Below are 27,443 nucleotides of genomic sequence, written 5' to 3'. Positions count from 1 at the left end.
CCCCTAAGAATAACAAAGCCATTCAGGCTCTGTTAGCAGAGGTGGCTGGAATCATCTCAAATCAGGATTTTATTTAGCTATAATCAGTATTAGATTTATGATGCAGTTGAAACTGTTTCTGTGGGTGGTGGAGAGAAGAAGCTTAAAGAAAAGTCTAGAGAGGATTGAAGTCACTCACCTCAGGTGATTTAATTTATCTAGCTTTGTCCTTAACAGTCAGGATATATGAGGCTGGTGAAGAAAGGGCAGTAATGAAGTAACTCCCAAGGTGTGTGGTGTTCATGACTATAGCCAGGTAGTCTGTGGTTTGTGATGCTAAGAAGAGCAAAGCATGAAATTACCTGCACTGGGGAACTTGCCAAGTGTTGTTAAGAGATTTTTTTTTAATTAATCTGAAGAGGAGCAAGAGAAAACCATGAAGATGATTCTAGAAATGTATTGAAATATTTTTGCTAACACTGAACTTTGCTAGAAAATAGGTTTGTGACTGAAGTTATCAAAAGATTTGAGTGTATAAGCACACAACCACTGGTAACTAGCACCTAGGAATACTTTTGTGAAACACTGTCATCTGAAACTAGAGTAATGGTAGCTGAAGTTTCATTGTAGGCATTTTTAATTTTTTCTACCACTAGTAGCTTGTTAATGCTGATCAGGTTTTAAGTTCTAATACCTAATCTGTTATATTCCTCTGTGGAAATGCATGCTTAGTGTGATTATAATTATGTTGCAAGAGTATTTTTCCATATGCAGGCATATTCATTTTTAATGCAGAGTAATTATAGAAAGGGAGCAATATGAAGTAGGTATTAATAGGTCTTCAGTGGTTGACTTGCAGTCATGGTGTCACATAGCTTAGGTCAGGCACAGGCATGTTCATGGTTGTGTTTACTGCAATATCCACTCAGGACATGGTTGGTACATGTTGGGTTCCAGAGGCAAAAGCTGTTAATTTCACTGTTTCTGTTGGGAGTGAATATTATGTGTTTTATAATTTTTTTTTTTCAGGGCTGGGGAGGGGGATTAATTTCTTTAAGGCAGATGAAGAGTTATTCTTTAAAGAGGCAAAAGTGATTTGAGGCTGGTGTAGTACCTGTTTTTAATAGAAAAGCTAATTTGATATTTAAATAGATATAAAGTTGATAGTGTCCCTTTAAGACTTCCTTTAAATCACAGGATTTTGTTAAAATATCTCTTCCTCTCTCTTGTTTTATGCAGCATTATGTAGAACCATTCCTAAGCTTAATTCGTACAAGAAAATAATGGGCTCACTTCCTTTTTAAGCAGGACAAAAGGAACAAGCTGTTGAATGGTATAAGAAAGGAATTGAAGAACTGGAAAAAGGAATAGCTGTCTTAGTAATTGGTCAAGGTAAGCCAGTTTTGAGTTTTGTGGAACTGATTTGAGTTTATGGCTTCTTTGAAGTGAGAAATCAATATTACTAAATATGATAGGAGCTAGGAGCAGGCTGCTGTATTAATTATTTCATGAGGATTTTCTTATTCCTGTTTTAGCTGTAGGTGAACACTGGTCCTTTTCTCTGTTCTGCCTTAAAATTCTGGTCTTTATCACATGCAAATCTTGCTCCAAATATTTTCAGACTCTGCAAAATCATAAGGAGTTCATGAACACTGTTAAGTAAAACATGTGATTTCTTATATAATGGGAGTGCCAAAATACTGAGTTTTGATTTGATTTGCTGAAGTTGACAGTTCATGTTCTCACTTATGCAGAATTTTATATTCCCTTCAGTATAATCTAAAAAGAAACACCCCAGTTTGGAATGGCCTGACATTGTATTTCTGAATAACTTAGGCCAAAATAACTGAACATTTCCAACAAAGGAAGAAAGCCATCTCTGTATGTGGAAACATTTTAACCTTTAGTGTAGAAGCAGGTATGTACCATAGACATACAGGTGTAGTGAAGGACTTGCTGAAAATTTCTGTCCTCAAAATAATATTATAATAATAACAACCCAAATCACCTGCTCCAAACCTAAACCTGTAAGTGTGTTGGCAGATTTGTATTTATTCCCTCACATGTGTTTAGAAGTATGTAATGATCTTACTTAGGGGGCAATACAAGTGGCATTTGATATAACCTGTATAAATTGCACAATTTAAAAAAAACTTGACTTGAACTGTGTTTCTTAGAAAGTGGTGTTAATGTCTAATTCTGTTTGTTTTGAAATATAAAGGGACACAGTCAACTGAATTTAAATCTGTTAATTTTGCCAGAATGAATTCTTTCAAATTGTACTTGCCTCTCAGTCACTTTTCAAGCTTTTTAAAAACCTTTTTCTTTTCACTTGGTTGCTGTTCAGAGAAACACAGAGACAAGGGACATATTAGGTCAGCATGAAATGTTAGACAATATGCAAAGCAGTGTATGGGTTCCCATCACTCTATAAGCACTGTTGTAAAGCAGAGAGTGTCAACTAACTTTAAATGCTTGATTAATTAGGAAGCTTTAGAGTTTTTTTCATTAGTTTTGTAATGAAGTTCCTTAATGGAGGGGATAGATAAAGGGTGGGAGGAGGAGGAGGGAAGGCTGGGTATCAGTATTTTAGTTAAAGTTAATTTACCAAATTAACACTTAAAAGTTAATTTACCAAATAGTGTTTTAACATGGATTTTTCTTTGTAAGGTGATCAGTGTGAACGGGCTCGACGTCTCCAATCTAAAATGATGACAAATTTGGCAATGGCCAAGGATCGGTTGCAGCTTTTAGGTACCAGTTACAATTCATGACTTTGGAACATTTGTAATTATTTGCACAACTTCATTTAATGTTTCTTCTAAAATATTACTTTGATTTTTAAAGTGAAGGAGTCATTATCTTTGTAGGGTCTCTTTAATTTAATTTTTAGTTGAGAGTAAGTGTTGTTGATCGGTTTTGAAAATGGAATTTCATTACCCACTTTCGGGTATAAAAGTAACTGAGAAGTCTTTTATATCATAGCGCACTTTACATATAAAATGAGGAAGTCTTGAGTACATATAAAATGAGGGAGTCTTGATTAACTCCTGATGAAGTTTGCTCAGGGTTTTTCTAAGTTAGTACTATAGTGAAATTTATGATATATTGCTGATGATGAGTGCCAAGTGTGCTTCCTGTAAGTGTAACTACTTCATGTTCTGTTGATTTTGCTGACACTTGTGTTAACAATTTTCCTTACTATTGGTAAATAATAATAATAATGATGATGATGATGATAATAGTAATTCTAAAACATCATGTAGACCATAAGGTTGTGAAATTCTAATATTCTTGATTATTTTCTAGTAGTGTTCTATTTTTAAATTAGAAGGTGAGGTCGTGTTTTTCAGAAGCATAGTGTTGTATAGCTTTAGCTTTATTAAAATTAAATGTTGTATATAAGCTCTTAACAAAGTAAAGATCCTCCCATCAAACAACAGACTCATGGCTCTGTGTAGTGCATCTTCTAAATTTAAAACTTTGAAAATGCTTTCAGTTTAGTCTGTAAAAGTAAAACAAGGGATATTTTTTTTAATTGCTCTTTAAGAGTACACTAACAATTGTACTTGATTTTAACTGGCATATCTCAGCTTTAATCATAACCCTCTCTTGTGTGGAGTTTTACTAACTCATTCTCCTAGGAGCATATAGAGCAGGTGGGAAAACTTGAGCTCTTTTCTCCTTTTACACTTCATGGTTCTGTGGTCCTAACTGGTGATTGACAGGGGAGTTGTGACAACCCCCAGGAAGGCAGCCCCTTTTGTTTCCGTTGAGTTCCTAATGTCTTAAATATTTTTTGAAAAAAATTGAAGGGGACAGGAGGTGAAAGAGACATCTGTCTTCTGTGCTTTAATATGAGTGTTTCTTGATACAGTTTTAGTATATGGAGAAAAGATATTTTCCACTTACTAGGGTTAAAGGCTGACTTCTAGAGGTAATATGAACTAGGGAACAATGGAGTGAAAGTGATTACATGCTAACAATCTTTGATAAGGTATGGCTTGAGGTAATGGTGTTTGTGTTTTGTGGATAGTGCTTCATCCTTGCTAGTATTACATTAGTAGCGCTTGCAGTATTTTTGAGTTGCTTACTTGCTGTGATCTGCTGGAAAAGAAACAAAGGGTAAAATTCACAAAAGACCCTGAAGTTGAAGTATGTTCATCTCTACTACCAGAATGTGTGATGCATGCTACTTGTTTGCTTCATTCGAAGTGCAGATAGTGTTTATTACATTAGTTGATGTAAAGTAGTGTTTTATTTTATTTTTAAATTATCAGTTTAACACTTTGTTTTTCCTAGGTTGTTGTTAATTTTTACTGATGATGTGCTTCATACATTGTACCTAAAAGCAAAATTTGGATAAAAAGGAGCAAGTGAAGTCATGTACCCTTTAGGAAGACAAAAGATGTGCTTTGGAGGGATATTTCAATGATTTTCAGTCCCTACAAGTTTGACCATTAGAATTCTATTTGAGTAATATGTTATGCCATCTAACCAATTTTGAAGTGTTGGCAGCATATTTTTTACTATTTTTGTCTGTCATCTTACATGGATTTTGTAGAAATAAGAGGTAATCTAGAGTTGAATTGCATGTGCCATTCTAAACACACTTTTAGCCTGTTACTTATAGTAACAGATATTTGGAAGTTTTTGAGTGGTGTAAAGATCCTTTTGTAGTTGAACTAAGCATGAGGCTCTTGAAGCTATTAGTTTAATGAAGTGATTTTTCCTGTGAATTGAACTCATAAGAATGTTGTCTGCTAACTTTGTGGAATTTCTCCCTTTAAGTCAGAATAGGCAAGTCCTTTATTGCATTAGCTGAAAGGATCAAGCAAACCAGACAATAATGCCAAATATTTCATCCTGCTTGCTAGAGGGACGTGATTGCAGACTCCCTAACTCAAATGCCATCCAGTCAGGCAGGTTACATTGGTAGTAGATAGAAAGTGAAAATTAAATCGGGCTGATTACAGCTGTCCCTTGAAAGTGCTCAGTGTTTTTGTGGTTTTTTTTTTGTGGTTTTTTTTTTGTGGTTTTTTTTTGGTTTTTTTTTTTGGTTTTTTTTTTTTTTTTTTTTTTTTTAAGTGCTGGTACATCAGTGTAACTTTAAGTTGTATGACCCCACTGATGGGGGTGTTCAACACCACTGGTGAGAGTGTGATGTCTGATCACACCCATGTGTTACCAGAATGTCATCACACCACTGATGCCTTTCAATGTTGGAAGAGGATGGAACTACCCACTGGGGATGATGAGTTTTCTCTTTTGAGCCCTGTTTTCATCCTGAGTCTAAATGATGTATCTTACTCTGTTTAAAGCTGTCCTGTGACACAGTCTGAAAGCTGAAGTGACTGCTGGTGTGTTTCAGGTCACCTCAAGTGGACTTGATGGCTTTGACAGTCCATTGACAATATTGGGTTGTGCTGGCTGTCAGGGGACTTGGAAGTTCTTCCATTTGATTTGGTGGTGGCCCCCCATTTTTGACATGGTTTAGGGTATGTTAGTTGTGTGGTTAAATCTTGCTTTGATGGTCTTCACACACCTGATCTCTCCTGGATAACTGATCACCCATGTTAGAGTCATTAAATTTGATGTCTTTAGAATGACAGGAGGGTATATGTTTTCTATAGATACACAGAACTTGGCAGCTTGTTGTTCCTAAAGATAGATGGCTGTAATGACCAGTGCAACGCTATTCAATTCTGTTTGTGTTTTTACTTACCTGTGTTCTCTCATTTCAGAGAGACTTTCTGTAGGGGCACAGATTTCTGTCACGACAAGTGCCTTCCTGTGTATTTAGTGTAGCTTCAGTATTTTGATTGACACATAATTCAGATATCTGTCATCAGTATCCTCTTTGGAGGGTATTAATATTCCTCTATTCTGCCTGTGTAGATAGCACTCTTCAATTGACACATTTTGGAATATTTTACTTTCTTGGAGGAGATGGTGCTTCTTGCTTCAGGCTTATGTTACAGGGTAGCAATTTTTAGTAGAAATTAGTTTCCTTGAACTCAAGCTCCAGTGTTGCCTAAATAAAGCAGTGGCTGCAGTGCTGTTTGTTTGGAAGGTTAATGTCAGTGTTGTATCATGAAGGTGAAATAATGAACGAGAATCTGTGAACTTTCTGTCAGTGTCTGGAAAAATAGGGAGAAAGTATTTAAAGGGAAGATCCTATAATTCCCTGGAATAATATTTAAAAGCTCAATTTATTTTTAATATTCCAGAGGAACCTACAGCTATACTGTCCCTAAAGAAAGGTGATCTATTTGCCTTTTGAAATTTTATGTGCAATACTAAAATGACATGTTAATAGGTAATGTGATGAGAGGACTCTGAACTGAAACTGGACAACAGTTGAATTACGTTTTTTCTTTGGTTTGAGTTGTGGAGTGCCTGAATTTGTGGAACTAGCTAAGCATTGATAATTGTAGTAGAACTCTAGTGTCAGATTGTAGCATTGAAGCAAGTAGCATTTCCTGAATTCCTGCACAAGCCAATTGATGTTATTATGGTCGCTCACTAGAAGGTTTTTTTAAATTAAGCTCAGAAGTGTTCTGCAAACTCAGCTGATTATCTAATATCTTAAAAGTCTATTAATACTAATTTTGTTTCCTGAGCTTCCTGTATGTTCTTGCCACGTGGGTTGCATGCACTGGGCAGGGAGTAGACCATTCTGCTGCCTCCTTTGGTAGTGCTATGTCCACTAAAGTAGTACACTGTCTGCAGTCAGTCCTACTAAAACGATTTTCCTTACCCTTCTGGAGATGAAAGCTTATGAGGGTAACTTCTTGGAAGTTGCAGAGCTGATGGCTGTTTGTAGGCTGTTCTTGTGTGACTGACATTTTTTTGTTTGACTCTTCAAAACTTAAATTTAAAAATTAAGTAAACCTTGTGTACACATACGAATCTTGAACTTTTCATATTTGCCTGTGATTACCAAAGTTTCATTCTAAACCACATCTTGTTCAACCTAAATGTTATTAAGCCACCACTTTAACTCTGAGGTATAAGGATACTATTCAGGAAAGCTAGGTGATGAAAGATGAGGAGCAGGAAGAAGAAGAAACGAATGAAGCAGAAAGATTAGACAAAGATGTGTAACAGGCAAAGAAGCCTAAGGAAGGAAGTGCTCATGGCTGTACCATCTACAGGCTCTGAATGTCACTTCTTCCTCCAGCCAGGTTATTTATGATCTTAATTGTGTGCATTTTCAGTAGAATTAGTCTGCTTTTGCAATATATGCTTTCATATTACCAGAGAACATTGGTTTTCTACTTGGCATCTCTTTTCTTGCTGCTTCTTGGTAGTGTTATCTCTTGTGGTGGGGAGAAGGAAAGAAAAAAAAACAGGAGGGAATGAGAGAGCGTAACAGCTTATATCTTTACAGACAGTGGTTGGTTTTTAAAACAAGAGGGGTGTGCGTGAAATAAAGATGGGAGAGGCAGTAAAGGGCCCCAAAAGTATGGCCTAGAGGTTTTTAACTGCAGTGGGAAAAGTAGCTGGGCTGCAGGGAACAAGTGGTCCTTAACTTTTGCGTTTGCAGCCTTACACCTCTTTGACTTATGGTTTGGCTGTTTTTCCTTACTTCTTAGAGTTAATTTCCTTCTCCTTAATCTTTAGCTTTATAAATATTGTATTTGGGTGTTTTTGAAGTTAATCTTCCTAAAGAAAACAATTTGCATGATAACTTTATTGACCTAATTTCAAAGCAATTGAATACCTAAATAGAGATGTCAAAAGACATCACTGTAATGTGTATATGGTGTTCTGCTTGAAGTTTGAAGGTTTCTGTAAAATGTTGACTGGCTGTTAATACTTAAGTGGAACACTTATTATGCAGAGAAGTGAGGACTCCTTGCACCTGGCCAAAAGTAACACCTTTAGTAGGACTTTCAGAAATGTGTTATCAACATAAATACTTATTAAATTAATTGACTTAATCCTGAATATTGTTTTTGAGAAGTAACTGCAATCCCTAGACTGGAAAGATTGTTGTAATTAACTCAGCCATAGAGGGTGAGTTTTAAAGATGTTTTCAGTCATGCTTATACTAACAGAATTTTCTTACACATTTGCTGAATGTGTAGAATAGATAGAAATATTCCTTTTATCTTTAACTATAACAAAGCCAACCTTGACATTTCTATGTTCAACATACATAAATTTTCTTGGTTCATTTTTGGTTTTTGTTTGTTTATTTTGTCCTTTTTCCTCCCTCCCCCTCTGTTCTACTATGTAGAGAAGCTGCAGGCGGTTTTGCAAATTTCCAAGCCGCAAATGGAGGTCTATAATGACAGTACTAACCTGGCATGCCGCAATGGACATCTCCAGTCAGGTGGGTTTGGTTTTACCAGCACCTATTGAGGGGATGTCTCTCAGTTCCTGGTGTGTTATAAGGCACAATAATGCAATGCTATATTCTGGCCCCACCAGCTTTAAAATAAAATTATTTATATTTCTGTTTTTAAAGCCTTTGTATGAAATACATTCCATCCTTTCCATGGCTTTGACAACACTGTTTTATTTTGTAGTATTCAGTTTTCTCTGACTGTCCTAGAATTCAAATTATTAAATAAGGCAGCATTTTATAAAATATTTCTCATGTAATATTCTTCAAGGAATTACATTAAACCTGTTTTAGAAAGTGTCAGTGTCTGATATATAGGTTATATGTTGTGCCTACATTAATTAGCTCTTCTTTTATGATATTGTGAATATACATTAAGCAACTTTAAAATTCAGGGGGTTTTTACATCAGGAAAGTGATATGCAATTGAAATGAGGGGAGAATGACAGTAGCTCTTGCATTTTGTCATGTAACATTGTTTTAATCCTTGCCCAGAAGACTGAACCAAACTTATTAATATAGCAGAAATGAACTTTTTTTGTCCATAAACAAGGTATAAAGTTGTGGAAGTGGAAGTGTTACCCAAAGTACTGAATGTTTGCCAGTTGTGGGATCCCAGTTGTGGGATCCCTGATATAGTACCATGAAAGTCAGGCTATTAGCAGGCATCTGGATTTCTTAAATGGTTGGTGCTTATGCTCTTGTGCTTGCTTTGTCTATCTTTCTGGGGTGTGGGGTGAAGAAGTGTTTTTTTTGTAAGAACATAATAGTAATACACTTTTTTTTTCTTAAAAGCAGGGTAAAAAGGTGTATGCTTCAATCTGCTAATCATCTTGCTGTTGTTCTTCCTTTATATGTGTAAAACAGTATATTCATATGGACAGCTCTAATAATTTAAAACCACAAAGTAGATGACCAAGTTTCTTACAAAACTACAAAATCAGTTTGCAGGCTACTTCAGATAAGAGGACTGTTGTCTCTACCTGAGGAGGTAGAGGTACTTCAGAGGTATTGAGCCACAGGGCTCTGGCATAACCTTTGTTTTCTATCTGTGGAAAGTATTAACTGCCATTTTTTGCCCATTATTTGGTCTAAAATTAGATTGCTTTCTTTTATTTGCCTTTAAAGGCCAAAGTCTTTACAGATGTTTTTGCTTCCTAATTTTGTGTAAGATTCTGTTCTCACAGCTAGGTTGCGCATTTTTTATATTTCTAAAGTGTTACTGATAGGAGATTCTTCGTTCTCTCAAGATACTATTTGTGTCAGCCTTCCTGCCCAATTTACTTGATTCTAACATAAATGACTACCTGTCCCTGTCTTCAGCATTTGTGGTTTCCAAACTTATATGAATAGCTAGAGATTTTTCTTGGAAGTTTATCTTCCAAATTTATACTGAGGTTTTTCAAGACCTCGTAGCAGTAGTATCACCTGCCCTTCAGTTGCAGAGGGCTATGCAGTAACTTGTCTTAAAAGTAATAGCAAGTAGCCTTGATCCCAGCCTTTACTTGGAAATAATATTAATATTCATCATTCTTCTCATAGCAGTCTTACATTAGATATTTTTCTCCCTCAAATATCTTTGTTTTCCTTTGCATTGTGGATTGTTGTTTTGTTTTTTTTTTAAACAGGCTAGGGGAGGAGATTATGCCAGTCTTGCCAAAGGCAGAGTTTGAGTTTTATGAACTCATTTACTAGTCATACAGTACTTAGAGTGTTACAGTAATTCCAGTGTATACCATTCTATGTGTGAATCCCAGCATGATGGATGGCCAGAGAGAGCATTACATTTCTATTACCTCAACATGAATACTGTGCAGCTAGCTAGTATTTTATCTCATTTGTCACATGGAAGGAGTTGCTGGCCTGTCTTTAATAGTAGATATATACTGGCAGTGTTTGTCATGTTGCAGAAGTTCTATTTTTAATACTGAAGTTTTCAGAGGAGTTCCCTGAGTAGAAGAACAAGTAGCAATAAGATTGTTTTTAACAGCATAATTTAACAAAAGCAAATCTTTGACTGATGTGGATCTGCCAGTTCAAAAAGGAAAGCAGCTGTAATTCCTGGCTTGTGTAGTTGTGCTACCATTGAAAACAAGCAGCATGTCCTTAGTTGCTGGAGCTTTCTGTTAAGTAGCTTTTATTGCTTGCATCTACCTATTTGAAAAATCTGAATTGAATTTTTGAAGAATTACAATTTTGGGGGTTGTTGTGAATGCTGATCTTGAATAATGATCGGTCTTGCAATTGCTGCAAGTTTAAAGCAGCAGTTTAAAGTTTTTTTGTTTTGTTGGTTTTTCTAAATGAAATTAGAAACATAAAGTTACAAATAATTTTAGACTGGTGGATTTTTCTTCCAACTTGGTGTCCACAGACCATGTACAATAACTTTTTTTGGCCCCTTTATCTTGCTTCTCAATAGGCATATGTAGGGAATTTCTGAGGAATATTCCCTGACGATTTTTAAGATGTGACAACTGAAGGCTGGAAATTGTTCTGCAGTACTGGAAGCTGCTGTTAATTTGAATTTAAACTTTCTTTTGGATGCTTTAGAAGTTAGAGATTAGTAGAAGCTTCTTTATTGACACATGCTTAAATCTGGTTTAAGTGCAGAAAAGAAAATATAGTGGGTTTGCTTTTTAGAAATATAAAGGATGCTATATTAAATAAATGAGCTACAACTGCATAATTTTAAGATTGTTTTTGCATTTCTAGGTATTTAATATAATCAAGCTTCTCTTAGATTTGTTCAAACATATTTGTACTTTATCTTTAAAACCAGTTTAATATAATAAGTATCTATATTATATAATAACTTTTAACATTTTTGTCTGTAAGGGAGTCTGAAATTGGGCACCTGTGTCTGCATCTTACCACTGTTTAGCCAATAGAAAACCTCAGACAAAATTTTGCTACTTGCTTGTTTGTAATTTGTGTTGTGTGTGTATTTGGATGGCAGATTAAAATTGCAGGGATGCTTTCAGGACCAGACAGCTATTATGTCTGTGTAATCCAGTGGTTTTTAGCCTGGAGCTAAAATGTAAATTATTTTGTCCAGAATTAGAGAGTAAAATCAAACTGATTAACCATCTATTACTGTTCTCTGAGTATGTATGAAGTAGACAGTTGAACCGTTCAGGGTTTCAAATACACTTGAGAAAATTGCATGGTGTCTCTTTGTGATTAAAACATGTTTTAGGTACTTCCTTACTGTTTTTGGCAGAACAGTGAAACATTTGGCAAAAGGCTGCTGGAGATACTATGGAGGCTTCAAAGTCACTTGCTATGTATTTCCAGTCTTTCAGTAGATAACAAATAAAAATGGGTAAGAAATGTGTTTGGGGGGTTTTGCATTTGTTATGGCAAAATACGGATTTTGCATAATGGAACAGTAGGAGCTGTCTGACGTGTGTTGTACACTGAAACACCTCATGCTTTAGAAATGGATAGGCTTTAGATAAACTGTAATTCTGAACAATTTGATAACATTTTTATTTGTTGCTTCAATGAAAATTTGTACATAAAATGAAGCTTCCCTCTAGAATTGACATTCAGCAGCTACGTTGAGGAGCTGTTCATCACTGCTTCTTTATGTGCTACCCATCAGGACTGACAACAAAACACATAAACTTATGGGTCTTGAGTCCTGGAGGTGCAGTTAGAGTAAATAATAATTTGTACTATTTGTATTATTTTTTCCTACTTTCCTCCCTTCTGTTTCCAGCTTCCTAAAATATTCCTTACCTGTGCAATTTTATGACCCTCAAAATTGCAGTATCTGTGTATTGTTCTCAGTGTGTTGGAGTAGTTCTGGGAGTGAGGTAATGGAGCAGCATGTTAGGGTGAAGGACATGGAGAAAAACTAATGTAGGTTTTTGAAGCCTTCCCATGTTGACTTCAAGCCAGGTCTGCAAATGAGGTTGAGGTGGACTAAAAAAAACCCGACCAAACTGAGTGCCACCTTTTGATTAAATTGGACCAGTCAAAGTGCTGAGTAGCTGGATGTATTAGTAGATTCATATACTGCTTTTATAACTTGAAAGTTACTAAGTATGCTTAATTTTTAAGAGTTTTTGACTTGGAAATTCCTGTGAAGGAATGACTAAGTAAATGTATCCAGCTCTGGAGCTGTGTGTGGTTTAGTCAGTAGCCAGTTTTGGTGGTTTTTCTTGTTTTTTGTTTGTTCATTTGTTTTTAAGAAGAAACATATTACAATTAAGTAAATATACTTAATTAAGTAAATATACTTAATTATATTAGTAAAGTTGCCTTGTTTCTTGCACATTGATGCATCTGCACTGTGACCCCAGCAGAGTTTCTGTAACTCTAAAAAGGGGTAGATTTGTGACTGAAGAAGGGCTTTAGAAACTTTTTCACTGAATTGTTAAGGCTGCCTGGAGGCTGTGTAGAGATTAGGTCCTGGTAGTATGTTTAAAGAGTCTGAGAACATAGTAGTAATTAGCTGATCCTTCCATGATACTGTTTGACTGAAGTATTATTTGAGTTTTTTAAACACAACATTTAAAATTAAAAGGATTTTTAAAGTATTTTTCATTGAACTGCAATGTTATAAATTAAAAATTTGTCATAGAGCCACTAACTTCCTTAAAAATCAGAGTTCTTTGGCCTGTTCTTAAGACTAGCAGGTCAAATTGAGTTGCAAGTTTCTACAATCCTAGTGAAGATACGTGTAGCTGAAATCTATTTTGAGCTTCCTTACCTCTGATGCCCTATTTCTCTTACCTAATCAAAAGACTCCTTAATCCTTTTAAAAGGCTGTAAAATAAGACAGTATTTATAGTTTCCATCGCAGACAACAGTACTGTACTAGACAGTTTCTAGTAGTGTATTCTCACCACAAAAAATACTGTAATCTAAAGCTATGCTCTAATTGTTAACCAGCCTGACCAACCTGCCTGCTTGCTCTATCACCTTCTTACCTCTTAATCTGATTTGATGTTTTACACTTGCCATCTCTGTGCCAAGGAACTTTATTTTATCGTATATCCCATATGGAGAACATAGACATCAAGTGCTATTTGGTTTACTCTGGACCAAAATGGCTTTTTGTAGTTTGATGGTCTGTGGCCAATATTTCATGTTTATCTGTCACCTAATTTGAGACTTTCCTGCTTCATCATGGAGGTGAATAAGTCATGTGAGTGGAATGTCTGGTGATATTTAAATATATTTTAAGACTTAATTTTTAATGTAGGAAGGTAAGCTGCTTCAGAGTTGTCCATTCAGAATTTACTTCCATCTCGAGATTCCTAAAGTGAAAGAAAATTGAAAGAAAAAACAACTGACAGTCACTTGCAAGTATAACTACTACTGTAATTTATCCGGATTAAAATGCTTGGTGAAGCTTCCATGTGGAAGGTGCTAGATAATGTTAACTGGCATCCAATTAACTAGCCTGCTAACATCACTTAAATAATCAATATTCAGAATCTAAAGGCTTGAAATTTGGGGGTTATTGTAATGATTATTTTTAAGAGTTCTTGGGAAAGAAGACGGCAGAAGACTTTGCATCATAAGGAATAGATGGTGTTCTTCCCTCGATAACAGGACTAAGTTATCTCTGGCTTTTCTAAGATGGCTAACTAGGGTTCATTTTGAGAGCTAAAAATTAGAATTGTATCTGTAGGTGAAAGCAGCAGTCAATATCCCCTTAAAAGCACCAGACGTCTTTAGAAATATGTGTTATTCTTCTGTAATGCAGTATTATATATTTAAACAATTCTGTCTTCTACTTCAGTTGATGGTAAGAATACGACTGCTGCAAATGTTCTTACAACACTGGTTTTCTTTATAGAAAGTGGAGCAGTTCCAAAAAAGAAGGACCCCTTAACACACACGAGTAATTCCCTTCCTCGTTCAAAGACTGTTGCAAAAACTGGATCCACAGGCCTTTCAGGTCACCACAGAACGCCCAGCTACAGTGGGGTATCATCATCTGTGTCTAGACCAGCACCTAATCCTACACCTTCAGCTCACAAGGTATAGTGAGGATAAATATGGAAGTATACACTGGAAAAATCAAGTGTAAATTCCAGAAGAAGCTTTGGATTTAATGCTTTAATTGCAGTATTGTAGCAGCAGAAAGCTTTTTTGAAAAAACGGAAACTCCACATTTTTAGCCAGGCCTCTTGAGGTATGCTGCAGAGTGGATTTTAGAAATTGGAGGACATCAGGTGGGTGCATGGGCAAAAGGATTTTAAGTATAATCACAGTAATAAATACTACTTGTTTTTAAAATTGCATGGGAAGTTGAGTGAAAGTTACCTAGCAGAAAAATAAGTGTTACTTATAGTATGTAAAAGATGGAAGGAAAAACCTCTTATTCCAGAGCTACAAGGTTTTCCCCCCTAGATGTTCTTCTCATTCAAAGCAGGCATGCATGCAGAGGTTGTTTTGCAACCACATTGAAAAGCAAATCATAGTTAGGCTGGGACTAAAACACAGAAGTCCAATAGTGAGAATACAGAAAATTACAGCATTTCTGTTGACCCATCTTTTTCCCTTTCATCCTTATCACCCAGTAAAGTAGAATAAAGAGCAGAATGGACTGAACATAATTGTTCTGTTAAAACATTATTGCTGCTGTAATATAATATGAAGACTTTTAAGTGGCCTGTTAAAAAGTATTACAGCAGTAGGAGTTCTTGCTTATAGGTATTGAGAACCTGAGATGGTTTGTGATGCTTATTGCCAGAGTATGCTGGGGGAAAATACTGTAGTTAAATAAATGAATTATCAAACAAAAAAACTCAAACCAAAGACCCTTCACCACTGGAGCCTAAGGTATCCTACTCGTGGCTGACTAATGATAGTATGATTTGTAGCAAAATACAGCAGTAGAATATTGGGTGTTTGTTAACATGCTGTTTTACTGGAGCAAATGAAATGTAGATCTTACTTTGTTTAACACTGTGCTTTCTAAGTATTAATCTGGGGTTTTTGGTTTTGGTTTTTTTTTTCCTCCCCCCTCTCCAGGCTGCTCCTAAAAACAGTAGAACAAATAAGCCTTCTACTCCTACCACTGCTCCTCGAAAAAAGAAAGACACAAAGATATTTAGAAATGTGGACAGCAATCTTGCTAATCTTATCCTAAATGAAGTTGTTGATAGGTAAGTATGAAGAAAACTAGGCTTTTCAATCCAATAAATCAGTTTTGCATTCAGTGCAGTCTTGGTCCACTTGGAATGAAATAAGTACTTCTACTTTGTTGGGTTTTTTTTTGAGGATTTTTTTGGTTGGGTTTTTATTATTGTTGCTTTGGCAAAAGAATGTTTTAAAATACTTAACAATATAAGTTGTAGATTTTTCTCAAAAGGGTTCTGTATAAATAGTGAAATGCATTAAATTAGTCAGCTGCAGCTGAAAAAGAGTATCTCATTGTTAGACTAATTAGTATTCCATTTCTTTGTTAGTGGGCCAGCTGTCAAATTTGATGATATTGCAGGGCAGGAACTGGCTAAACAAGCTTTGCAAGAAATTGTTATCCTTCCTTCTCTTAGACCTGAGGTAAGCAACTGGGTATTGTTATCAGTCTGTGGCAGGATTAAAGAAATGTACTGTGCTTCACACAAGAAATTATGATTCTTGAATCCTGTTTTTACTGATTATGATTGCTACGAGTAGCTGTGGGGTCCTAGCCATCTTGGAAAAGGATTTATGTGTTAAAATAGTACCATGAAATTCCTTGTCTTCTGCTTAATCAATGTTGCTGAAAGTGACTGGAGCAAGAAAAAAAAGAAACTCCCCAAAAACTCAAGCCCAAATCAAATCAGCAAACCACAAACCCCTAAAAAAAACCCAAACAAAAACATAACCATAATACCCCCACAACCCCATAAAACAAACAAACAACAAAAGCAAACAAACAAAATTTCCCACTGTTTGTCAGGCTGACTGTTCCAGATAGCTAAAGCTGTGTGTCCAACCCTATGTGGCCATGTAAGGGACAAAGCCCACAACTGGAAGGGTGAAATGGGAGAGATTTGTGTAGGTAAATTAGGTTGTGGCACTATCTGTTTGGAAAAACGTTATTGTTTTTGACCATCATCCTCTCTGCCAGGATGTTGGTCAAACACTGAATAGTTTATTCACAGATGGAAAGGATGCAAAGAAGTGTAGTGAACAATCAAATACACTGAGATATATAACACTTGAGGGCAGTACTTGGCTGCATGGAAGTTGATAATTTAGGCTTTTACCTATCATAGATGGTACCTCAACTACTGTGACTGCCTAAATTCAGGCCTAGTCTCCATACTACTGGAATTTTCTCAGCTACTTTTAAGAAGAAATTAAATTGGTCATTTTCTTAAGCTGGACTTACTAAAAGTTGCAGTACTTTTGAAGAAATTGCATGCAATGATTTCCTGCAGTGCTATCATGAGATCCCAGCTGGAGTGCTGTGTCCAGTTCTGGGGTCCCCAGCACGGGAAGGGCATGGACCTGTCGGAGCAAGTCCAGAGGAGGAACAGCTAGATGATCAGAGGGCTGGAACACCTCTCCTGTAAGGAAAGGCTGAGATTTGGGGTTGTTAAACTTGGCGAAGAGAGGGCTCCAGGCTGACATTATTACATTATTTCAATGCCTGAAGGAGACCTAAAAGAAGACTGGTGAGGAACTGTTTACAAGGGCAGGTAGTAACAGAACAAGGGAAAGTGGCTTCAAACTGAAATAGGTTTAGATTTTGATATTATGAAGAAATTATTCACTCTGAGGATGATGAGACACTAGAACTGGTTGCTCAGACGAGTTGTGGATGCCCCATCCTGGAGTTGTCCAAAGCCAGATTAGAAGGGGAGTGGAAAATGTTTCTGCCCATGATAAGGAAGCTGGAAGTAGATAATATTCAAAGTCTCTTCCAACCCAGCCCCACTTTATGATTCTATGATTATTGAAGAAAAATTGCCATTTATACTTTTTGTTTGCTTGTGGGTCTCATTTGTTACATGGGCAGGTGACTGGAGTTGCCCTGCGGTCTTCCCCTTAATGCAGCTACTGGTTTTGAAGCAGCATATATGGAAGAAACCTTAAACCTGGCATAGCATCACAGAAATACAAGCTGTAAGGAGAAAAAAGCTTTGGCAACAAATGTGTGTGCTCAGATGTTGTTATGCAGAAGGAAGATGTCATTATGGCATCTCTGTTACTACAGTGCAACAGTATGTCAAGTGTGTTGTTCAGTGACACCAACAGTGAGAGTTGGGTAGGATGCTTGGAGTAGCTTTTCCAGTAACGTGGTACCTTCAATGTGGTTCTTTCATATTACTGTAGCTAGCATTGGGCCTGACTTCGGTGTAGGCTGAGATGTAATAAGGACAGAGAATCCCATGAATTTTTAAACTTTCCTTGGAAGTAGAGAGGGTTGGTTTTATTCCTTATAAATGAACACAATAGATGTGGCAACTATAGAGGGATACTTCGTAAATTAACACTAGCTCAGTTTTGATCTTAATGAGTTTTGAGATCAAGATCTTTTTTAACAAGCCAATGGTATTTTTGTAGGAGAGCAAAAGTTGAGGTACATAAGCAGGAAACATTGGCTGAAACCATTTCAGTGGTAGGATGCTAATGAAATGCTAGCAGTTAATTCAGACCATGTTCAGTATAATTAGCCTGTTAACAAAAACTTGAAAAGTTTTGTGTATCTCAGTAATATATGTCAGTGCAGCTGAACTGTAGGTGATGATCAAGGTGAGGAAGAGTTACAGATTTGATCTGGGCTGTGTAAAATTGGTGGAACTCCCCAAGAATTATATCAAACAAAAGAAGTCAAAAAATGCACATGGTGGTAAGCAGCATGGACAGCAGAAACACTGGAGTGTTCACTTAGTAGATAGCTGGGTAACTACTTTTAGGGATTAGAGTCAAGCACAAACAAAATGCTGTGGATGATGAAATAAGAGAGAAAACAAGTGTTGGACAGTCATGACAGAAATACAACACGGGAAATGGAGCTACTTGTTGTCATGGATATTGTGGAAAGAAATGCCTGCAGGCAGTGCTGGATGTATATGAGATACCCTCCTATGGCTTTTGCTTGTTTATTGGAATTATTGGAAGCTGGAAGGGAGGGGTGAGTGTGAGACCAAAAGAGAAACTCTGAAACTTTTGAGGGAAGGGGTAAAGAGGAAGTGCTAGAGAAAACCGGCAAGAGTAATAACTAAAAGTTATGTGTTCTGTGAGAATTTGTAGACTTGCTTGCACTAGGTGTGGTGGGAGCAATTTTATAGGGTAGGAAGGATGAATCTGGTGCAAAGTGAGAGGAGATGACTGTCAGTAGCACAGAGAAAGTAGGTGGTTAAATAATATTTTAAGTAATTTTGTTGAAAGCTTGTCTTCTCAAGTTTCATTTAATAAGGAAAGATGAAGGAGTTCTTCCATCTGGAATTAGTAAGAACACTACTTTAGCTCTCCTGTTGTACACCTGCATTGCTCCCTTTTTAACTGGAATTGATGCTTTAAACTTGATAGGCTAGTCTGTCATGTGGAAAGTGTTTTAAACTGCTTGCACAGTGCATCCAGGCACAGAACAATTACAACATAATTTAGCTGCTGCGTGGGAAACAATAGTGGTGTGCATTGGGTCAAGTTAGTAGCAGAGTGTAGTTCTCTCAAAGCCTGTACTGTTGTGGCACTCACTGCTACTGTTATTTTCAGTGCTAGCCAGTGTCCTCAGACTTAAACCATTCTCTTACAAAGGTAAAGCAACATTTTTTTCAAGTCTTTGATGATAACTAAGATGATGTCCTTTTCAGTTATTTACAGGTCTGAGAGCTCCTGCACGTGGTTTATTGCTGTTTGGCCCACCAGGAAATGGGAAGACAATGTTGGTGAGAAAATTAATTCATGCATGTGTTCCTGGGCTTAAAATGTAACCACAAGGGGTGGCTTTCAGTTTGGGGCTTGGACTAAGAAACTGTACATTCTTACAGAATATGTATTACGGTGTCATTTTATATATAAAAGGGCAAAATTGTTCTTAACTCTGGATTTTGCAGAGGGAATCTCAAAACTGATCTCTCTTCAATTATTTTCATTACGACATGTAATATTTTAGAACTTAAAACCAGCAAGTCCAGGTTTCATTTTCAGAGAGCACAAAAGGAAGTGGGTTAATTGTTTTGTACAGCAGTGATTAATCAGAAATTGTCTGCTCTCCACTGAAACATACTAGAAGTACATTTTGGAAATGAGGAAGGGAGCACAGTAGCAAAAAAAGGGATTGTCTCACTTGCACGGTGCTGTGCAAAGAATGTAAGAGCTGTGGAACTGCCTAGCCAGAGCTTTTTTTCTCAGCCTGATGTGCTAGATCCAAGGAACTGGAGCTCTGTGGCTGTGCATCAGCCAGGGAGCATCGAGTGTCGTCGTCCTCATCACATGGTGTGGCTGCAGCTGCACTCTCTGCTGACACTGGAGCTGGATCAGCTCTCAAGTGCAGGAATGTGAACGTAGAGCAGCTCATGTAGGCTCATCTGTTATGTTTGACATACTGCAATATGATTGCTAATCACTAAAATTAGACTCTCTAAGCAGGGAATCATAATTTCTTGAATATGTGAAACTGTTAAAGAAGAGGGTAGTCTGAATGAGCATTCCAACTGATTATTTTCCCTAGCTTTCCTCTGAAAACAGCTTTTGCAAAGATAAAGAAGGGGAAAAAGCACTGTAATTTTTTTATGTGACTTGATCCAACCAATGTATTAATTACCACCCTAAATTAGTTAAAACTGGCTTACATGTCTATTCAGGATAAATTGAAAGGAAATGGAGACTTTTATTCTTCCATAGCAAATTGTAGTTAGCTATGGAGCTAATGGGATTAGAACAGTCTGTGGGAGTCCGGAAATTATTAATTTGGCTGCATAGCCATTCTCATTTTTAAGTGACCTGGACAGAAGTTTTCTGTACCATTTACAAGGTACTCCCTTTGAAGAAATAGGAGTTTTCAAAACTGTCCATCAGGACATGAGTGGTCACTACAGATGCAGAGAAGTATCTTCAATATGATAGTTTTTAAAAGTACTTTTGTTTTTCCCTCTTTTACCAGGCTAAAGCAGTTGCTGCAGAATCAAATGCTACTTTCTTTAACATCAGTGCAGCAAGTCTGACTTCAAAATATGTAAGTAGTGGCTGTAAATTACATTGAGTTGAAAACACCCATGCTTTAACTGGGGCTTAAGAAAGCCAGAGTCTTGTGATGAGTCCTTGGTGAACTGTTAGCCTATAATGAACATAGTTTTTAAAAAGTGACTTGTGAAGTAAAAAAAGTTTTGTTTTGTGCTTGTGATAAAGCAATGTCAAAGGTTTTTTCAGCTCAGCAATGGCAGTATTGCTGATGAGTGGTTGTCGGGTTTTTCATCCTTAGAAAGTGAAGTAGTTGGGTCCCAAGTCTCTTTCACTCTCGTAATTTAGACACCAAAATCTCTTGATGGTTAATTCAGATGTGATCATAAGAGACGTTGTAGTGTTTCTTGTAAGATGTAAACAATACCATTGTATGTACTGAACCAGTGATATTCTGAATATGTATAAATGGACTGAGTGTGGTTAGTTACCAGCAAGATTTCCTGTAGGTCCTTTTGTTAGCTGTCTTGTAGTAAAAATTTTAACCCCCTACAGAACCAGGTTCTTGTTATTTTAGGTGGGTGAAGGGGAGAAACTGGTGCGTGCTCTGTTTGCAGTAGCCAGAGAACTTCAACCTTCTATAATTTTTATTGGTAAGACTTTAAATGTTAACTTGCATTTACTTTCTTAAATAATCTTACTTACCAAAGATTAGTAATTAACTATTGGAATAGTTGGGTAAACTTCTTTTGGGTAATTCTGCAGCTCAGGACAGCTGTCTCTGATATGACCTGCTGGCCAATCAATAGTACATATTAAGCATGTTAGATTACTCTTATGTTATTTAGTTGGTGGTAATAGTGCGAAGAGGTGGTCTCTAAAAGAAAAATACTGTACTGCCTTTACCGAGTAAGTCCATTAAATTTCTAACTTAAAAATATGTTCTGCTTGTCCTGAGTAGCAGTTTATCATCTGAAAGATTTTATTTTTTTCACCTCTCATTTGTGCTTGGCATTACTTATTCAAAGGCCAACACATCCTGCAAGTTTTTAAACTTTGCTAAGATCTGTCTGTCTCCTAAAGAATAAAAATCTGGTCTTCCTTAATGGAGCCTTATATTAGCAAAGGAGCTTAGGCAAATACAAACACTTGGATGTTGTATGCTTAATTAAGACATATTTCTTTGTTTTTTAGATGAAGTTGATAGCCTTTTGTGTGAAAGACGAGAAGGTGAACATGATGCTAGCAGGCGTCTAAAAACAGAATTTTTAATAGAATTTGATGGTGTAAGTATTTAGTCTTGGTATTGTTTGATTTAGCTAAACTGGCTAATGTAGTGGGTGCTTGTATAACCTGTAGGTGAATTACAAAGGGTTTGGCTACTGGGGCTTAGCTCAGCTTCCCTTCCACCTCACCATAATTGATAAACGGGATTTTTTTGTTCTTAATTTTCTACCTGCTTACTGTGGTATTCTGGAAGATGCAGTCTGGACTGAAAGATAGTGATCTGGAGATGAGCTGTAATAATGTCTTGGAAGATTATGGACAGAGAAGAAAGAAGGATAACAGATGGCAGTAGTAAAGGAGCTGTGAGGATAACTGTTCTTACAGGGCAGGAGGGACATTTGAGTGTCACGGAGAGTAGAATCCAATTGCAATTGCGTGGCTTTATGAATCACTTTTCTTTATTCTGGCAAAGCAAAACAAGATTAAATGGCTTTTAAATGGTTTTTGGTTTCAAAGGAATATGTGTCACAAGCATGCACTCTCAATGGGTGAAACTTGAGGGATGAGGATTTCCAAGACTAGTTCAGATTTTATATATATAGGTATCTCATGTATACACAGTTCTGACACATCAGAAAAGTCCATTTCTGTGTTAGTACACCTTTTATTGAGCTATAATGTTTTTCTTGGTATGATAAGCTAGACAAGACAGAATCCAGTAAGAAGTATTTAATGGCATGAATGCAATACCCAGGAAGAGGAACTGGATTTCGTAGTGGGGCGCACAAATGAGATCAGTGTGTTTTTCTGTCACAGCACTGTTCTTGTAGTGAATAATTTTAGTTTGTGTTTCATTAGCACGATGGAATGTTGCTACAGTGGTGAAGCAATAGTAATGAGGTACAGGAGGAGCAGATGACAACATGGAGAGGCAGCAGGGTTGGGGAAAACTCCAAAATTAATAAATCAGGACAAATAATGCAATGTGAGAGTGATATGGAGAGGCTGTTTACACACACATGGAGAGATTTTCCTTAAAATAAAAATGGAAAAAAAAACGTAATGCAAAGTTTGCTGACTTAATATTTAGGGGGTAACTATGTCCTACAGTATTTCTGGGGAACCTTTTGAACATGGTATGCTAGCAGTGAACCTAAATCTATGAAGAATTGAACACTAAGCAAATAATAATGTCTCTGATAGCCTAATGTTTTCTCTAAAGTTGGGTCTGAGGTGAATTAGGAAGGAAATTGCTGTGTCTTTTTGCTATTATGGTTATTTTGTACCCTATTTTGATTACTGGATTTCTGCAAGGCATGGGTTCGATGGATCTCTGTTTTGAATTTGTGGTTCTGGCTACACTTTAAAGTTTTGATTCTCGCCCTATAGGCTGCAAAACAGTGTTTGGTGTTAAAACCCCAGAACAGCAGAAAGTCTTTTTTACCATAATTATCTCCTGGCAGCTAAACTGACTAGTGCCTTTTATAGTTTTATAGTCTCAGGTTTTTCCAGAAAGATTTTTTTTTTTTGGTGGGGGGAGGATTTTCCTACCTTTTCCTGGTTTGACTTTACATTTATCAGGAATATTTTAAACCTACCTTAATGGAAAAAACCCCCAAGCATATATATATTAAAGATCCCATCAGTGTGAATCCATGGCAAGTTTCTAACTGGTTTTGTTGCATTTTTGCTTAATGTAGACTGTGTAAACTGAGAGCTGGCTTGCCTTCTCACATTATATAGGTGCAGTCTTCTGGAGAGGATAGAATACTTGTGATGGGAGCAACAAACAGGCCTCAGGAGCTTGATGATGCTGTTCTCAGGTATCAAAACAGCTTTTTCTGAATATACACTAAGATGATATTCATTATGAAAAACGAGCTTTGCTTAGTATCTTGGTGAAGTTTTGTAATAAGTGAAAGCTATTCAGCAAGGCTAAATTATTTGACCTCTCAAAGAGGGGCTTTACTCTTTTCTTTTGAGAGGTATCTGCACAGTCATGATTGTCTTAGAATTGTCTGAAACAGTAGTACAGATCAAGGCAGTGCTTTTTAAATTTCTTGGATTTAGTATTTTGCTTTTTTGTTGTTTGGATCTTAATGGCAAAATAAAGGAAAAAGTTTGATCAGTATTCCAGATTGACCAGATCCAATATTTCTCCTCTGTGAATATTGTCTTCTGACATCCCATGCAATTACAGATCTTGCTGTAGATTTGCCTTAGGACTTTTTTTGTTAAAAGTACTCATACTTTATTCTCTTTTCATTCTTGGTTGAGGAAAATAGATATGTCAGCACTGCCTGAAGAAATTATTCCAAAGACTTTTTTGTGTCAAAATTAAGAGGTGCTTCGTTTCATTGCCGGTAGTCAGTGGTATTTCTGTCTTAAGAGTGTTTCCCCTCTGGGAGGAGTCTTATAACTTCAGATAAGTGTAAGGTGGCACCAGTGGCTTGTACATTTTTTGTTTGGTTGTTGGTAGTTTTTTCAAAATCTCCAGTTGTACTTTCTAGAATTTGATGATGAAAGTGAATTTTGTCCCTTAACCAAAACACATGTTAGATTAGTATGTGCTAAATAGTTATAGAATAGTGTGAACAATGTGTACGTGTTTGGGTTTTTTTCAGACGGTTCACCAAACGGGTGTACGTGTCTTTACCAAACGAGGAAGTAAGTATTGTTTTCCACTCACATTTTTAAGACACTTATAGGCAATTCTTAACTTGCCCTCGTGGATAATTACAGTTCCGTGAACTAACTCCTAGCTCACCCTGACCATATGCACTGTGCTTAATTCTGGGAGCTATTTTAATTTTTGCCTATTTTTTTTCACTCATACTAATAGCAAATCTGGTGGTAGCTACTCCGTGTTTCTTGAGTAGTGATGTGTTGCTTACAGACTGGCAGACATGGGCAAGTCTGAAGTAGGACTTACAGGAGCATGTTTATTTGGCTGAAGGAGAGTGTTTTACTGCAAAAGACGGAAGTAATTTTCCTAATGTTTTTCAGTTCAACAGGAGATCAGGACTTCTGATGAAGATGCTAATTATTCTTGATACTAGTAGTTAGGCTCTTGATCTTGTTTTTACCTAGTCCTTGTCTCTGCTTCTGAAGAGATGATATGTGCAGTCTAATTGCACAAGCACTATAGGCAAGTTTAAACTGGTGAAGCACGAAAACAAAACTGACAAAAGCGTAGTTCTGTTCTTGCAACATAATTTTAAGTGTTCCATGAAAACAAATTTTACATCTGATAATTTTATCTTCTTTTCAGACAAGATTGATTTTGCTAAAAAATCTACTAAGCAAGCAAGGAAGTCCATTAACCCAAAAAGAGTTGGCTCAACTAGCTAGGTAAGTATTTTGTAACCATACTAAATAAATATATTCTTCTACTGCATTCATTCAGGTGTTTAATTCATTCAAAATGTAACTAATGTAAATCATCTGACAGCGATAACATGAATTGCATGCATTTGGGGAAGATGGTTCTCTGTCAGGCTGTATGAAAGTGTTTTTATATATGCATATGAGGATACACCCAGTCAGGTTTCTGTTGTTGAAACATGCTCATCAGCTCTTTACTTTGAGGAGGAAGGAGGAGAATGCACATAAAAGGCAAGATCTCTTTGCTGGTGCCATGCTAGGCTTGCTGAATGTATTACCAAGATAGCAGAGCAAGCACTAGATAATTTCAGATTCTTTTCACTTTCAAATTTTATTGGTAAAATGTGGGTTAATTTTTCCCTCGTGTTATGAAACGGAGTTGTTCTATGTTTTTCGTCATTGAGATTGACACAGCACTACTGTTAGTCATCTAAATCTAATAATTTGTGTGAAGGAGATCAGACTAAAAAGCAGGGCAGGAAGGAGTGAAGACAGAGCGTGAGACAGCAAAGAGAGGCAGGTGGATGTACTTCAGTCTGTTTCTCTTTGTGGTAGGACAGCAGAGGTTAGTACAGTCTTGGATGTAGCATTTGTCAGTCTCTTAATGTTGCAGAAGTGGATGTGTAATCCAACTGAATATTCCCTCTGTGCTTGAAGGTTGTTAGCTCAGGCCACATTTAGGCTGCAATAATAGCTAACTGGAGGAAAAACACAGTATCAGTATTCTGACTGCAAATATAAGAACCAAATTACAAATGCAACTTGAGTACACTTTTCTCAAAGGGTTTAGAGAAAATGTAAAAGTTGAGCATCCTAACTGCTTCTTTTTCCATTTTTCTTTGTTTTGAAAGAGAGAATTAGTTAACGTCCATTGTGATTTTTCTCTGCAACTTTTTCTATAAACTGTAATAGACTTTATGATCTCCAGAAGACTACGCTCTTGTTTCTGCAGCTAGCCACTGTTCTTACAAGGGTGCTGGTTTTGTTTTTAAATTTTCCTTTAGGCAACCTGTGCTACTAATTTTCACTTATATTGGCATTTTGTATTGGTGGCTTCCTGGTTCAGTGCAGGCCTTTATTCTCCAAAGTATTTCATTGATTAACTTGAATATTAAGTCTAATTCTTGAACAGCTCCTGCAGAGTGTACAGGACAATTGAGGTTTTGGTTTTACGGTAATTGACAAATGTTGATAAACTACTGCTACAGAATACTATTAAGAGAAATAGTGTGCTTGGGATCAGTTTTCATCTAAAAATACTAGTTGCTGCCTTTTTTTTTTTCCCTAGAATGTTAATTGGGACTTGAATATCTGTAATTTAAATTTAATCTGTGAAAGATCACTTATAGTGAACACACTTCTGGTTTATTAAACTTGAAAAATAACATCAAAGAAATATTTCTTCTGATTATGTAACACTTTGATTATCTGCAATTAAATTGATGTGATTTGAAGCAGGTTTTTGGTTTTTTCCCATTCCTCCTTGACCCCACTTTTTCCTTTGCTAAAGAATGACAGATGGATACTCTGGAAGTGACCTAACTGCATTAGCGAAGGATGCAGCACTTGGCCCCATTCGAGGTAAGCTGCAGAGATTTTTATTGAGGTATTGACATTAGAGTTATGTTTTCTTGCATCTTTATAATTCTCAAACCTCTGAAATTTAACTTTTTACATTGGATTTTAGTCTGTTCGTCATAACAGCATCTTTATAAGATTACTTACACAAAACCCTTCAGCATCTCACCATGTGAAACAGAAAATTTTTGTCCTAGGAGAAAAGCAGTGTGAAGTGTTTCTCACTGATTTGAAGGGTTTTTAACTAGTGTCTTTTTGAGGCTGGTGTCAGTTATGTTGAAGCTAAATTATTACTTGAATAACAATTGCTGATTGCATTACTTGTCTTTATAAATGGGTCAAATCTCTTTCAAGTCTAAGGGAAGGAAAACTGTTACAAGATATTTTTTGGGTTTTTTCTAGATACAGTTTGAATGGCATAGCTTTTTATATTTTTAACTCTTAATGTTGAATTGTGATCCAAATGACAACTGTGAATGAACTAGAGTTATGCTTGTTCTTTCTCTGACATGTCCATCTAGGAAAAACTCACAGTTCTAATGTGAATACTTTTTTCCAACACCTCCTCTATTTGTTCCATTTAACTAGCTAGTTATGTGTCCAGTAACCACATCTAAAGGAACTGATCTTGTTTAGTGGAGATCAGTAGAAGGATTTTTATGTAGAAAAGATTGTGAAGATTTGGTGTTAGTTTTCTGTTTGTAGACATATTATCCTACTTTACAGAGAGGTACTAAAGGCAGGCAGTGCAGAAGTGTTCTGTAGTACCAGCCTATTATGTGTAAATAAAAATTGTTGCAACTCTCTTAAATTATTTATGGGGAGGAGAGGTCTGTTCATG

General features: G+C 36.5%; 1 protein-coding gene and 1 long non-coding RNA gene across 6 annotated transcripts in view; both read left to right on the top strand.

The window, feature by feature from the left end:
• Positions 1-27,443, top strand: part of SPAST (spastin) — a 33,724-nt gene that overhangs the window by 2,722 nt on the left and 3,559 nt on the right. The window contains exons 2-15 of one of the 5 annotated variants that reach the window (XM_068185349.1): positions 1,288-1,371; positions 2,650-2,733; positions 8,225-8,320; positions 14,145-14,329; positions 15,326-15,459; positions 15,763-15,856; positions 19,105-19,179; positions 20,397-20,468; positions 20,991-21,066; positions 21,608-21,699; positions 23,384-23,463; positions 24,265-24,307; positions 24,912-24,991; positions 26,535-26,605. In XM_068185349.1, the coding sequence (XP_068041450.1) occupies positions 1,288-1,371; positions 2,650-2,733; positions 8,225-8,320; positions 14,145-14,329; positions 15,326-15,459; positions 15,763-15,856; positions 19,105-19,179; positions 20,397-20,468; positions 20,991-21,066; positions 21,608-21,699; positions 23,384-23,463; positions 24,265-24,307; positions 24,912-24,991; positions 26,535-26,605 (1,266 nt within the window). Of the gene's footprint in view, positions 1-1,284; positions 1,372-2,649; positions 2,734-8,224; positions 8,321-14,144; positions 14,330-15,325; positions 15,460-15,762; positions 15,857-19,104; positions 19,180-20,396; positions 20,469-20,990; positions 21,067-21,607; positions 21,700-23,383; positions 23,464-24,264; positions 24,308-24,911; positions 24,992-26,534; positions 26,606-27,443 lie in introns of all 5 variants that reach the window. The other 4 variants (XM_068185348.1, XM_068185352.1, XM_068185350.1 and 1 more) reach the window with 4 other exon arrangements.
• LOC137471220 (uncharacterized) lies at positions 8,327-11,493 on the top strand. The gene is made up of 2 exons (XR_010997469.1): positions 8,327-8,907; positions 8,952-11,493. It is a non-coding gene; the product is annotated as an uncharacterized lncRNA (long non-coding RNA).

The sequence above is a fragment of the Anomalospiza imberbis genome, chromosome 3, assembly GCF_031753505.1.
Source record: "Anomalospiza imberbis isolate Cuckoo-Finch-1a 21T00152 chromosome 3, ASM3175350v1, whole genome shotgun sequence".
Taxonomy (NCBI): Eukaryota; Metazoa; Chordata; class Aves; order Passeriformes; family Viduidae; genus Anomalospiza; species Anomalospiza imberbis.
The sequence above is the reverse complement of the archived record's forward strand: the minus strand, read 5'-3'. Positions and strand labels throughout refer to the sequence as shown.